This window comes from Camelus ferus, chromosome 2 (genome assembly GCF_009834535.1).
Source record: "Camelus ferus isolate YT-003-E chromosome 2, BCGSAC_Cfer_1.0, whole genome shotgun sequence".
Taxonomy (NCBI): Eukaryota; Metazoa; Chordata; class Mammalia; order Artiodactyla; family Camelidae; genus Camelus; species Camelus ferus.
The window spans coordinates 102578761-102594256 of NC_045697.1; the positions used below are offsets into that span (position 1 = coordinate 102578761).

Here is a 15496-nt window from a genome sequence, read left to right on the forward strand (position 1 = left end):
GGGAAATATTTGTCTTCATGGAGTTTATAGTCCAGAAAATGTATTTGAAAAAGTTTCTACTATATACATTCAATTTAGTTTGATAAACATTTATCAAATGCTTATATAGTATTTTCCTAGCTCCTATGATTATAAGTAGTTGAAGGAGATAAGATACTTCAGTAGCTTAAATATTATCTTTCTATAACATCCCTCAATCCCAAATTAATACTAAATACTTTTGTGTTTGCCTGTCTGTCTTCCCCCATGGTGGTCTCCGTGAGGATCAGAACCCTGTTTTGTTTCTGTCTTATCCCCATGAAGAGCACAGTCCCTTGCAGAGTAAATGACTAGACTTGAAGAGGGTTGAATATGTAGTTTGTTCCCCCAGGAAGCTTTCATGTCAATGGGGAAGGGGAAATAGGACAACTCGTTCCTTCAGAGAGGTGAAGTCCTGTAAGTGATGAGCTATGTTTTATGTAAATTTTCATATTAAAGGATTCCCCAATAGAATAACAGTCTAAAAGGAAGGGGGGATTTATTTAACATGCTAAGTGAGGAATGTTAATTATCAACTTCATAAAGGACAAATAAAGATCATTTTCCTAGCTAATTAAATAAAAATGTAAGGGAACCATCATGTTTATAAATGACAACCACACAGTCTTAGATAAGCTAAGTAAGCCCAAGGATGAAGTAATCCCATCCACAGATAGATAAGCATTTGCTCAGTCTCAGGTAAAAAACAACTTAGAACTCCCTCCACAATCTCAGTGTCCACATATTTGAATGTTTGGTGAAAAATAGTCAGAGTATTTAATTGGAGGATCAGCTAGAAAACAAGGATCAGATACCCTGCCCTGAAGAAGTGCGTTTTAGTAATAAATCCATAGGCATCACATCCCCTTATGTTTTCCCAGTGCACTCGCGTCAGTGTCCCTACCTTTTGCCTCAGACAGACAGCATCTTCTGGTTGTTGTTTAATCAAAGTCACCTGCATTCTTCTTTTTTCTTTTTTTGAGCAGCTATAGCTTTGTGGGTATAATTTTTTTTATTATTGAACTACAGTTGACTTACAATGTTGTGTTAATTTCTGGTGTACAGCATAGTGATTCAGTTATATATATATATATTCCTTTCCATATTCTTTTTCATTATTGATCTCCACGTTGTCTTCTCTTTAGCTTCGTCTACTCAGGCTTAAACCATATCATCACATGAGCTATGTGCCTGCATATTTTGCATCACATAGAACATGTAACATTCCTGACACTTTCTACCTCTGGGTCCCTTCTTTTGAATGAGTCAGAAAAAGAATGAATGAGTGAGTAACAAATAGAACTGGAAAAACAGAATTTCAGTTACCAGTAAAACTGGGACAATACCTGTTCACTGAATATCACTCAGTAAATGATGGTGGCTTGGGAATCAGAAGAACTTTATGACTCCTGAAAACTGCTCTTCTGATGGTCAAAAATGCCACCATCGTCTCATGAATTTTCTACGAGGAAGAAATAGAGCAGACATGGGCTGTTCAACAATAAGAAAGCACAGATGATGCCCTCACTTTCCTTGGCATGACCATTTAACATTTTCTCCACCTTATCACACTCTTTCCTTACTCCCAGAAGGACTCCATTGGGAGCACATGGAAAATATTTGATAATATATTCTGAAGGAACATGTGGAATGCCTTAAGTACCTTTCACATAAATCAACCATTTCTAAATTTAAATGAGAGGTCAAACAGATTTAAGGGAGTTTTCTGAATTGTCAGGTTAGTTGCAAAACGCAATGCCTTCAATGTAGAGTGGGGTTTTATTGGAGAGAGGCGCCAAAGAAGTCATTATATATTTTTAATATGGTTTTGAGCCATTGTAGAAACAACCTGAGGTCAGGCTCCAAATTATCACTGTTCATCTTGCCTTAGGGGCATAACAAGAGAACCTGTCTCAAGAAATCTGATTCTCAAGGCTTAATTATTTGCTTCTCTCGGAAAGCTGTATCACTTACCTCTTGCGGTGGTTTTGACCTATAATTATCATCTTCTTTGAGAGGGTGTTTAAGGACTCCAGCTGCTTTGACTATCCTAATGGTGGTGATGTGACCGGTGAGGAAGCTGTCAGTCTACATTCCTTCACTGGAAAGAGCTTTCTCACCACAACCGTGGCACAGGTCTCAGTGACTCGTAGACAAGTACCACAGCATTTTTTCCCAAAGATTAGGTAATGAGCAGTTGTGAGCATGATTTCAGCCTGAACCAGCTTGAAAGATAGCATCTCATTCAAAAACAGTAAGAACTATAAAAATGTTCTTCTGAAGGCATCTCAGTCCCTCTCTAAATAATGACAGTCATAGAGCAATTAAAACAAAGTCTATGACTTTTTACATGAGAGTTAAGATGTTTTTGTTTGCTACTATTAGCATTCTTTTTCTTTATAGTGGGACAAAATCAAATTATAAAAATACGTAAATACATATACGTATGTAAAATCTTTATATATCTCATTCTTTGCATAAAGAGTTTAAACTTTGAGTCAGTTGTAAACACACACGTATATTATCCTTGTCCTTTCAAGAACAATCATTCTAGGGAAAGCATCTCAAAAGAAATGTAAGAGTGAAACAAAAGAAGATTCCTAAGCTTTTTAGGCTACAAGTGCTCATTTTGATGGCTGCCTTCAACTGTGATATTGCCAAATATGCCAATGACTTGTGAAACCTATCTCAGATACTGGTCCTAAAAATATTTGGAGTTTTGGGAGGGGGAAAAAAAGAATTTTAAAATAACTGTTCATCTTTATTTTTCAAGTTGTAATTGCAAAAATTCTTAGCTACCAAAATGTCAGTGTAACCTAGTTACCTTATTAGTCAACGAATTTTGATCATGATAAAGTTTCTTACAATGTTTAAAATGTTCCCTTTGGTTCAAAACTGGTTGGTTTGTTTCCTCACAGGCGGTGTGTGTTTTCTATTCTTAGAAAGCTCTCAACCTTCCTGTCTGAGTCGCTTCAAAGGAAGGTCTCTTTAGAAAGCAAGAGGCACGCTGTGTAAGCTACCAAATCACTACACTTCATCCCAGTGTTGATTTCCAACCAAAATGCTCTTTCAACGGTTGTGTTTTAACACAGACCTCTGATGCCTGAGGAGTGCAGAGCCACGGTGCAGCCCGCCCAGACCCTGACGTCGGAGTGCCCCCGGCTGTGTCGGAACGGCCACTGCACCCCCACCGGCAGGTGCTGCTGCAGCCCCGGATGGGAAGGCGACTTCTGCAGAATCGGTCAGTGCTGCTGTTGTCCCTGGGAAAGCGTGGGCAAGGGACAACCCCCGGGAATGCAAGGATTTAACATCAGCTATTTCCTTTAAAATTATCTAGCGTTCAAAATTGGCATTTCCAATCATAGTAATGCTTAGTCGATTTCTGAACTTGTACATGAAATCTTTGCCATTTTCCTAATGTAAACAATTCACTTATATAAGTTCATCGTAAACATGATTGAGTTCATTCCCAAAGTAGAAAATGAAAGCAGCACAACTTAGATCATCGCTGTGGGCTCTCAGTCCTGAGTTTGAGATTTCACACCAGCCAATGACCTGGTGTTTGCAAAGCCCCTTTCTAGATGCCAGCATTTTCCGGACACTCCATAAATGCCCTCACTGAATTTACTGCTTGCTCTCTTGCTGCAGCACACTGAAAACAGGGGTTTTCAATGGGTGTTTTTATATAAACGGGGAAAATGCACTTATCTAGAGGCATATTATGAGATTTTTAAATTCTTTTTGCCACTCCCTTGTGAATCATCAACTAAGTGTGCAGCTGCTCAGAGAGAGCAAAGGAGGTTTATTCCTTTAATTTGAGACTTCCACAATCACATGCAATCGTGTTTAAATTCTACTTGGTGTGAAGTAAGAAAATTAGATGAATTTATACCTGGAGTTCAAGAGGTGTTCTGCTGAAAGTACATTTTCAACAACCAGCATGCACATATTACTTACAAAAGATTTTGATCTCTACTACTTCAAATATTAAAGCCAATGAAAATTAAAAGTCCCAAGTTAATATTTAATGTTATCCTTAATTCATAAAGGCCATCTTTATTCAAAACATGTATTTGTTTCAAAAAATTATAACCATCACTTGTTTACTTTATATGTTGTCTTTAAAAAGGACCCAACATTTCAAGTCACATATGCACTATACATTTTAAGCTTAAATTGCTTCAGCACTAATATGTTACGTGATTGATTGATACTATGCTTACGTATCTCAGAAAGAACTATCCTAATGAAAACTCAACAGGAATTAAGTAATTAGAATATTTAAAACAAGTGCTTACATTCTATGACCGATTCTGTCTTCCTTTTCATTCATTGGCCAAAAAATGAGAATCAGTGTTCAAATGCAACAATATTCTAATCCCTGATAATGTATCTTCCCTCTGCTTCCCTTATGTGGTTAGTATCTCTGCTGTTTTAGTCCTTACTTACATTTTGGCTAACCTCTTAAGTCACCTCAAGTCATCAGATAGTAAATATTATCCAGTGCCTTCTAATAGCAGTATGTTAAGCTGAAGGTAAACAAATAATTTTGAATATAGGTGGTATGATACATACCATAATAGTTATTAATAACATGATATAAATGAAAATAGACATTCTTTCAATTAATATGCACTTTTCTTTCAATAAGGTACTTTAATCTTTCCACTAAATCAATTTAAATAATTTGAACATATAAGATAAACCAGAATCATTTTATGAAAGTAGTATATTTGTAGTATTTTTGGCCCAAGCAAAAACTTTTACTCATCACCCATGAATTTAAAAGACTGTATTAGTCTATTTTCTCCTTGTTCTTTCTTTCCCGTATGTCTGCCATGGACCCCTGAATTTTGATGAATGCACTGGAAAAGGTTAAAATAACCCTGTGCCCTAAAAGTATAAAGACATGTATTCAAGGAATTTGATTCTGTCTACAGTGGCTGCACATCTCAGATCCATTTAGGGACAATTAAGTTATATACTGAATTTAATGTCTCCATCTCCTATTAGCAGTTAATCTTTACATTCTCTACCTATATTATAATGGTAAACATTCTGTTAGGAAGACATCCTGTTCCCTGAAAAGGATGGCTCTGAACATCTTTCGCGGGCCAACCGCACTGACCCCAAGAAGGGGCTTCAAGGTGTAATCAGAGATGAGGCATATTTCATGCACCACCTGGGAGCAGGGAAGGGGAGGAAGCCAAGGGAATCCACGTGGTGGATCCTCCCTCCAACCAAAATCGGAAACTGACCATTTCTTAACATTGCCTTGGTGATTCTCCAGGCACTGGGCCTTCCTCTCTGGCCACGCCCTTCCCACTGGGAGATCCTGGGGGAAGGGAATGGGAACATAGAGATACTTGGAAGGCCCTTTGTTAGAGATACCCTAACAGAGCAGAGCTTTGAAGGAACTAAAATCCTCATTTTAAGCAGAGTCAGTTCTACGAGCGATTGACATTCCTTCCTGATCTCTGCTTCTCTGGATGATCCATTTGTCTACAAACGTCTCCCATTAGCTTCTGAGTTCTGGCTTCCAAATGACTGAAGGCGTGAGAGCCTTATTTCTTCGCATTTATTATCTTTTGGATCATTTTGGGACCGGCTCCCTCCTTTCCCGCCCCTTCGCTTACTCGTCAGATATTTATTGACCTCATACTCAGTGCTGTTTCTGACTTCCAGAATGGAGTGTGATTTTATTGCTCTTTTTCCCCAGCGAAATGTGAGCCAGCGTGTCGCCATGGCGGTGTCTGTGTTAGACCCAACAAGTGCCTCTGTAAAAAAGGATATCTTGGCCCTCAGTGTGAACAAGTGGACAGAAACCTCCGCAGAGTGACCAGGGCAGGTATTCTTGATCAGATCATTGACATGACATCTTATTTGCTGGATCTAACAAGTTACATTGTATAGTTTCTGGGACTGTTTGAATATTCCTTTCCAATGGGCATTTATTTTTTATCCTGTCATTAAAAAGAACGACTGTTATCCTGCTACACACTCCTGTGATTTCATTTTCTTTGATTAATTTAAAAGTCATTTCCAGAAATGTGCAGATCCCGTGTGTGTATATTGGCACGTTTGTTCACATATGCACGTACACACACACACTCACAACCCCTAGGCGTGTGGTTGCATAACAGATGGGTTTTAAAAATATATATTGCCTTGTGTGGAGTAATTTATCTGGAAATTCCATTGTAAATTGATAATGGAATTTTTATGTCACTAGAAGAGATTACATGACTTCCCAGGAATTTTCTGTCTGTAATCACTAAAGTCAACTTCGACGGAGTTTTAAAACATTACTGTGCAATCTGATGGATTTAATTTAAAAAAGGCCATATTTTTATATTAAAGGACTATGATATAAGAGAATGTTTCAGAACTCCCTGAGGAATTTCTGAGTGGGCAACGATATAAAATTGTAATCTTCATTTTTGTTATTGTATCCAATTGCAGAATGTTACACACTTACCTTTCTATTGGTGGAGAAATCTGGTTCCCCCAGCTTAATTTCAAGATTGTTTTCAAGTGTTTTATAATTAAATCAGAACAGCATATTCTAAAATCAGCCTTCCTAAAAGGTCTGCTTTTATTGTATAGTGTATTTAACAAGAGGCACTGGGTTTGTGTTACATATTTATATTTTGTATTTAATTTTTATAATATAGACGTCACCTAGATGAAACACCTATGCCCTGTCCCGTAAAATACTAAGGTTACATTTGTCACCAACTTAATTGGAAAGAAGGGGCGTGAGAAAGCAAACAGCCTTTAATGTGCTGTGGCTCTAATCTAGCAATGTGTCCCTGTGCCAACATGTAATCATTAACGACGGATGAAAAAGCAAGAAAACAGCCAATCCTTATAAAATTCCAGCATTAAACATTTGTAAAGTGCTTTTCACCATAGCAAGACTGTCAAGGGTATATGTGATTAGAATGTTGCAGATTTCACACTGAATCAAACCTCACTGGAGAAGAGTTCACTCGTTTTTAATGGATCTTGGCTCTGTAAGCTGTCACTTGTGCACATTTTGAATATGATCATTCTTGCCAAATATGACTTTTAATGTATATGTTCCTTCAGAACGCAAGGAAAATCCTCTTTGGTTCATGTATGAATAAATGTTCTGTCAATGTTCTGTTCAGGTTTTTAAAGAAATGCCATGTTCTAACTTAAAACTGCAAAAAAAGTCTGGTAGATACTTTTCTTCCTGGTTTTTTGAGGCCAGCCTGCCACGTTTGGATTATAACAAAAATATCAGGCCTCTTTGCACTACTGGAAAAGGATCTCCTCGTGACACGTGCACACTCACTCTAGGTGGTCCTTCTCTAAACATCTGTTCCTCCAGAATCTAAATTGTAGAGTAGGACAGATCATTGCAGCACAGCCCCACTTCCCAAACCTGCTCCTTACCTTTAGGAATAGGAGCCTCAATTAAAAAAAAAAAAAAATCAAAGCAAATCTTGTAACTAGTATTTTTCTCATGTTTCAAAGTGAGAGATTTGCAATTAAAGCACAGTGAGAAACCACGATATAGAAAGGTTGGTTAAGTCCACTGAGCTTGTCTTCCATATATGATTACTAAGTTTCAAGTGACCTCATGCCAAATAGAAATGGGTGGACAAATCTTGGTGCAGTGCTGAGGGAACAATAGCCCGCATTAAAAAGTGCATGCATAATTTTGCACAATTTAGATTCAATGGACAGTCTATTCAAAGACGTCTCAGGATTAAATGAGCATGGAGACCAAATTGCCCTCTTACCCCAGAAAAGGGGTGGTCCTTTCTAGTCACACTCACACTTCATTGGCCCAACAGCGTGACAGATCTTGCAGTGAACCCTGCGGTAGCCTGCATCTGTAGGTTAATAGCCGTCTTTTGTCCCCTTTGCTTTCTCTTCATAGCCCTTTGACTGAATTCCATCACAGAAAGTTTTACAATTAAAAAAAAAAAAAATGTCCTGACAACCATTTTTGTAAATGGACCTTAACCATCGAATCGTCTCTTATTCAACGTGGGCGACATTAACAAAATGTGAACTTCTTGTGAGGGAGCCAGCTGTCTAAATCTGTCAGATTGTGCAGTTTTATTACTCCCTGTTTCATAGTTTCACCGAAAACAATAAGGACCCTGCTAGAGAGTCAGCAAAATCTGAAAAAGCCAGCATTTCTTCTTACATCTTTAATTTTTCCATAGCTCCCTAAAGAAGCTTTCCAAAAGAAAAGGTGTTCTGTTGCCAGTAGTTCTCCTGCTGAAAAATATCTATATTCAATCAATCAGACCCAGATTGCTTTATACGGCCCTTTCCCAAGTGAAAGAGTTTCAGATGACTTAGAAAAGCAGAGGTACCCCAGTTATCATTGCCTTTTCTGTCGTGAGTCATTAGACTAAAAGATCAAAATCTTCTAAAAAGGGGATGGCAAGTTCTGTGGATATTAAACCCCAGCAAAGAAAGGCACTGGAGTCATTTCCTTCTGTTCTTAGCAGAGAAGTAAATAGAGGTGGCTAGTTAATTTGCTTGATATTTTTAACTCAGTGATCATTTCCAAAACTCCTTTGACTTTTCTTTCAAGTAGATTTTTTAAAACATGGGACTGAAGAATTATCTTAAATAATTCATGAGGAGAGGCAAGCAGGAATCAGTTAAGAAGTATGAGCTAAGGAAAAAGTACAGTTTCATCACACCAATGGCAACTTCTAGTTGCTGTGAAAAGTATACAATCAAACTGGAAGAGAAATGTCCTTCTAGGGATGCTGGTGTGTGAGATAAAGATCAAACCAAGGCAAAGGAAAATGTAGATCAGCATCCCTTTGTTCATCCTAGAGCTTTATCTTTGGGGGTCAATTTAATGTGAAATGCTGTCATGGTAGTCATAAAAAGCCAGGGGGAAAACCTTTCTGCCACTGATTCTGCCAAATTCTTGTTCTGGTCAATAGGACTTCGTTTTCTTGCCAGTTATTTAAGGTAATGAGGAGACAGCTGAATTGGCACATCATTAAAGCAGAAAGAAATGGAAGTTTTAAGAAACTTGAGTGATGATAAACAGTGCTTCCATCCATACTTTTTCGTCTTGGAATTTTGTTTCAATGTGGCTCTTGTAAAATGCTCTTTTATTTTATCACAAAGACTACTCCAAAGTTTTCTCAGATTAGTGGACTGTCTGATAAAGAAAGAGCCAAGAATCCTACACATACAACATATACATACAACCTAAAGAGAAAACCAGTCTCTCTTCCATTTATAGACTTCAGGCCAGCACTTTCTTTCTTTCTTTCTTTCTTTCTTTCTTTCTTTCTTTCTTTCTTTCTTTCTTTCTTTCTTTCTTTCTTTGAATATAATTACATAATAATGTGCTAACAATTTTTAACCTTTTAAAAATATTGTTTTTATCTAAATCATAAACCAAACTATACTAAGTATAGAACCTACAGTTAGATGCTACCTCTAGCGTCTTTCAAAGCACACGTTCACTTGAACTTTTATTAGTCTAATATTTTAAGCTTTGAAATATAGAAGAGAAACCAAGCCTAAATTTTTAAGAAATAAAACAAGGTCTATCATACGCATTTGCAGTTGGCTGATAGATAAATCAAAGTTTCTGAATGTCTCTGTAGAACGTTATCCATGACATCTATCTTCCTCTCTTTGTCCCTCCCTCTCCTCTTTCCCCACCCCCATATATCCCTCTTCCTTTTAACCTCTCTCTTCTCCTTTGTTTCTACTGGTTTTGACTAAATAGACCTGTCCTCAGTATACTCATAATGAACATGTCCTCCAGTAGGTTGCTATTGATTTTGCTGGTTATGATTTTTTCTTTATTTTCCTGAAAAATACCCTCTCTTTTATCACATTGGCTCAGACTGTATATCATAAAGAACAGTAGACAAAGAGGAACATACTAGACTGACCTATCATAATCATTGAAAGAAGTAACAAAAAGCATAAATGACTACCAGCCTGGGAGTTCCAGCCCAGCTGGGGTTCCATCTTGGATGCAGGAAAGAGGATCGCTAGTCAAGAGCACGAACTAACAGTAGGAAACGTTAGCAGCTATTCCTGTCCAAACAACAACCCTCTCTATGGAGTCTATTTTAAGGAAGATTATTCTAAATCCATGAAGGAAAAATAAGTAGTTCCCCAATGGAGACTTCAGCATCTTCTCTCCCCACCCCTGGGATGAGTCTTGAACTTGCAGAGAACTCAGACTAAAGTTCCATGCCCAGAACATATACCTAGTTCTTTATTACTCCCAGGACGTCGGTGGGCCTGTTACTGTGAATGTTGGCAGTATCTTTAGCAAACTCCTCTTCAGCATATCCTAAAGAAATACATGTTTGCTGTCTTACCTTCTTGCTCTTCATCATACCGACGCAAATCAGTCATACCGCCCGTGATTAATATGATGACAAAGAAGGCAGGAAACCTAAGAATAAAAGCATTTTGATATTAAAAATATTTAAAACATGACCATAAGAACTGCCAAACACTAATCCTAGCCACCTTTGACACTTCTTTCTCTTAAACATCTACACATAAGTTTTGGAAATGGTCTTAAAATAACTGTTTAGGAGAATGTGATGGACTCATGAGAGCATGAGGAAGTGTTGGGTCATTTTCTTCTCAATCATAGTAGTGGCTATAAAGAGATTTATTCATTTATCAGATTAGCTCTTTTCTTAAATTCTTCATTAAATATGAGCCCAAGATACACCCATCATTTGCTTGGCTTTCTTTTGTATAGGTCATCTCTAAGTTGGTTGAAAAAATAAATAAATAACAATCCCTTGTATTAACATAAAGCCTTAGGCCTAAAACATGTCCCTGCTTTTTAAGCCAGGGACATATAAAAGAAAGGAAGAAAAGAAAAGAAAGAGAAAAAGGTGCCAACTCAACATGAATTTTAAGGTTACATCCGAGGTACATCATGGGCATCAAACAGTCAACACCACATTTCAGTCAGGATGTTTTCTTGCATGTGTAGATTGTGTCTGGCTTAAAATCAAAATATGTGTATCCATATACAAACTAATTAACAAAAAAATTTTGGTGAGTTATCTCAGCTGACTATAATCTTTTAAGTTAAACATTTTTAGCCTATAGGGTAGAAAGAACAGAACATTAGCAGTGATGGGAAATTCATCACGGCTAAATATAAAATAAGCTTTGTCTTCAGAGTTAGAAACTATTTCTTATACGTTCCCTTTGCACTAAAAAATAACCAGCCAGTAGTTTCCATTCACATGAACAACGTGTGATCAGATTTGGTATCAGTTATACCCAAAATGTATGTTTGCTATATCCTTACCTCATGTTCTTAAAATCAGAGACATAAATTTTATAGACTAAATTAAGAGTTCATGTATAGTAGAACTTAATACTATTAACACATTAATACATTCTGCTCATAATATTATTATTGAAAAATTGAGTTGATAACTTTATAAGATATCAGATACTTCCTGTATTCATTATATTTATAGGACATTTTTGGACGTGCATTTCACCAAGAACCACATAGTGACAATATAAATGAAATGGAAGCATTATGGGATTTTTGGAGCTTGCTTCGCTAGGACATGCTAAAGACTATTTATTTAAAAGAAACTCACCTAATTAGTTGGGGGAGGGTATAGCTCAGTGGCAGAGTGCATGCTTGCCATGCACGAGGTCCTGGGTTCAATCTTGGATACCTCCACTAAAAATAATAAATAAATAAACCAGATTACCTCCCCTCCCCAAAATAAAAATAAAGCAAAAATTAAATTGAAAGAAAGAAACCCACCTAACTAGAATGAAAAAAAATTATAAAATCATTACAATGAATTAGCATAAGAGAAACTTGTAAAGACACCCCGTGTCTTTCCTGGCTTTATCTGTGATTAACTTGGTCCAGTTTTAAAGAATGGTTAACTTTATCATTCTTCTAACACGTTTTGGTTTTTCTAGTTGTTCATTTTCCTTTAGATTGTTGATAATGAGGGCAATTTGTCCATAACCTTACTCAACAGAAGATATCTTGTTTGGATTTCTGTTAATATGAGGCAGAAGACTATGGGAACAAGTAATAAAAGCAGGTACATGTTTGAGGGAGCAGAGTTAATATATATATACTAGTTCAAATTTCTATAAATGTTCTGAAAAGCAACACGCAAAGTCATTGGCTCAGATAATCCCTCTACATTTGAAATAACCCGACTTCCTTAACCAAGTTACTATACTATTCAGTTCTCTTTGATTGATCTTCTATTTTTCAGCCATCCATTCATTTATTAATTCAACAAATATTTATGGAAGTGCCCAGCATGATTATGTGCTGTAGAAAAGGCAAGGATGTTTACAGTGGGGATTGTGAGCCCAGCGGGTATGATGAACACATTTGAAGCAAAAGACAATAATCACACCCAGCCAGCTTCAGATCAGGTCAACGTCAAAATCCAGCAATAATGGTACAGATGGCCTAAAGTACATCTGTGTGTATCTGTATGTGTGCACACACCCATGTATATATATTTATCTATCTGTACAAACACTACATATGTATACACACTATCTATGTAATATATAATATATGTATAATGCATATAAATTCTAACAACTGTATTTGTGTTATCTTTAAAATAGAACAATTGTATCTTGAAGTGATAAATGCAGAGAATTGGTTTTTATTGTTGATCTGTGGATTTAATGATTTTTAGGTGAAAAGGATGTTTAAGTGTATAATTTCTTCTCTTAATTTAATATATTTATGTAAATGCATGCCTGAAATTTGGTTAGACTGGCTGTGTTTTGTGTCCTTTAACATGATCAAATGCATTAAACTTTATCGTATGACCTGATGTCCATGTGCTATTTTAAAATTCTTTTCTATTTTAGAAATGTTTAGTTTTCCTTAAATACCCATGCTGACTCTACAAACACTAATATTCTATACCCAAACTACTGTTCAAAATATTCTTGCCTTTTGTCATTTTTCACATTCTAATTTTAAAAATTTACTCCCCAAAATATATGCCAATGTTGAGGGTCTGTTGCATCGTGTACATATTTTGCAGCCATAAGACACTATATTGATTTAAATTTATTCTAAGTTGCAAATGACTTAAATGTGATCCTTTCAAGCAAGTACGAATTAATAAGTGAAGAATGTAAAAGAGCAGTTGAGAGTCCTGGGGGCCCAGAGTGAATGGAAGAAGCACATGACAGGGAGAGACATGAAAAAAGTGATTGCAGATTCCCTAAAACTGGGTGGACCTTGCCATTTTGTCTCCAGTTAACCCTGCCAAGGGTATTTGTGGAAGGTCAGCTATGCCATTATGGACATGAATTTTAAATCTGCCAACATTATATAGAAGAGTGACTTGCTTTCATCTAGATCTCCTTTCTTCCCGAACAACCATATCACTTTGACTCATGGAGAGGAAAAGCTGTTTCTCCATAAGCGATGAGTGTTTCTAGGAGAAAAGGATGTGTTACAGGTGCTTATTCGCAGAGTCCTTCAACTCAGGTTACTCTCTAGAAGTTTTAAGTTAGGCAGAGTGACACCATGAAAAGCGTCCCTCAACTCATTCCTTAGTGGCCCAGGGAGCACCAGAAGGCTCTCTCCCTCAAGGACTGCCCTTCCAGTTCTGAGAATCTGTCCTCGTGGCTTAGCCCTTAATCACAATCTGTTTCCCGTACATGCCCAGTCTCTCCAACCAGATTCTAAATCTCTTAAGGCCATGTCGTCTACTTCCTGGCAGACCTAGAGCAGCTCTAACATACCTGCCACATGGAAACTAATAACATGTATATAAACAGCCTAGAGATGGAAGTGGTTTTTTTCCCGATGTTAACAATCTCCCTGGATGCCTTCACTATTCCTTGATTGACTTCCCAGCTCTTCCATCATCAGTGTAATCAATTCCCTGCAGTCAATTCCCTTTGTTGTAAACACTAGAAGGAAACTTTCTGTTTTCCTTTTTTAGATCCTGATTGATACAAATATTCATAAGAGTGACACAGACACAGATGAGAAGAGAGAGAATAGGGTGGAATTACAAAGGGACATGATGAGCTGTCCTTCAGGAGAAGACCTTAAGAAACTGTCGCCTAGAATCCCAACGCGATCACAGCAAGACGCAGTCAGAGGGACGCTACCTCCAAATCTGATACATGGCCCTTAAATTACACAGGCAGCTTCCAGTGGAAAAGGCCATTCCCCCATCATTGTCATCAGGAATGTTCACAGCTCACATTTGCACTGTTAAACCTATTGGCGTCCAGTCTGTACAGGAGTCTGACAGCAAATAGGAGAGAGAGTTCTATGGACTTGCTTCTTTAATTCTTTAATGGAGGTGCTGGGGATCGAACCCAGGCAGGACCTGGTGCATGCTAAGCAAGTGCTCTACCCCTGAGCTACACTCGCCCCCTGACCTTGCATCTTTACACTCATTTTTTTTCTTTTTCAGAATTTTATGGATTAATGTATTAGCGCCAATGGAAGTACAACTTCAAATAGCAGCCACACTTAGTATCCCATCAGAAAGAAACACAGTTTTTAAAATTTGGAGTTCTGAAAATTCTCTCTGGAGGTTAAATTCTACCATCGTTCAAAGAAATGAAAGGATAAAAGGGAGATAAGCAATTTGGATGCAATTTATCTTCTGTATTTGCATAATCTGATTTATGTTTGATTTCTGTATGATATTTTCTGTGATTAAAACAAATGGAATTTTTAAGGGGAGAGGAAGGGGCCAGGAGAGGGAGGGAGACGCCTGGGCAGCACTGACTATAAAACTCATCCTTCTTGGGACTGTGCCCACATCAGAAATTACTTGAACTCACTCGTGTAATTTAATAAGATGTCATCAGATCCCTCTGACATATTTATAGCCTTATTTTTAAAACTACTTGAAGCAAAATCCATGTGCTTCGTGTATAACAATTTAGATTATCATAGACACCCTGTTCTATGATCTTCAGCTACCAAAAGTCATGCACGCCCAGGGTGCTGGTGGGAACCCTGGGCCAGGGCTGTGAGATGTGGATCCTGGGCATGGCTCTCCAACTGTTTAGCCGGGTGATATTGGGTAAGTCCCTCACTGCACTGGGACCCAGTTTCCTTATGTGTAAAATGAGAGTCTTAGGTTCCTTCCAGCTCTAATAGGTATTGTTACTAGGTATTCCTAGTCCGAGGACCCATGTGGACTGCAGATTGGCAATTGCTTATCTTAGATAGGAGGCCATTAACGACTTCATTTCATGACTCTGAGGTGGCTAAATAATTAGAAAAGACACTCTTACTCATTTTTCTCCAGTCTCCCAGCCTCCTCTCCTCTTACTCTCTGTGGTTCTTTGTTGCCTTCTTGGAGGTGTCCTCTGAATTGCCTTTTCCTGTTCCTCCCATCCCAGTGTCATTCATCCTTGAATCCATTCATGTCTCCTGCAGCTCTTGCTCTAATTTTCTAAACTGCTACCTGATCTATGGGCA

General features: G+C 37.6%; 1 protein-coding gene across 1 annotated transcript in view; it reads left to right on the forward strand.

The window, feature by feature from the left end:
- Positions 1-12858, forward strand: part of HHIP (hedgehog interacting protein) — a 92554-nt gene extending 79696 nt beyond the window's left edge. The window contains exons 12-13 of the mRNA XM_006187214.2: positions 3111-3259; positions 5738-12858. Coding sequence (XP_006187276.1) covers positions 3111-3259; positions 5738-5931 — 343 coding nt within the window. The 3' untranslated portion in view covers positions 5932-12858. The remainder of the gene's footprint in view (positions 1-3110; positions 3260-5737) is intronic.
- Positions 12859-15496: the final 2638 nt, after the last annotated feature.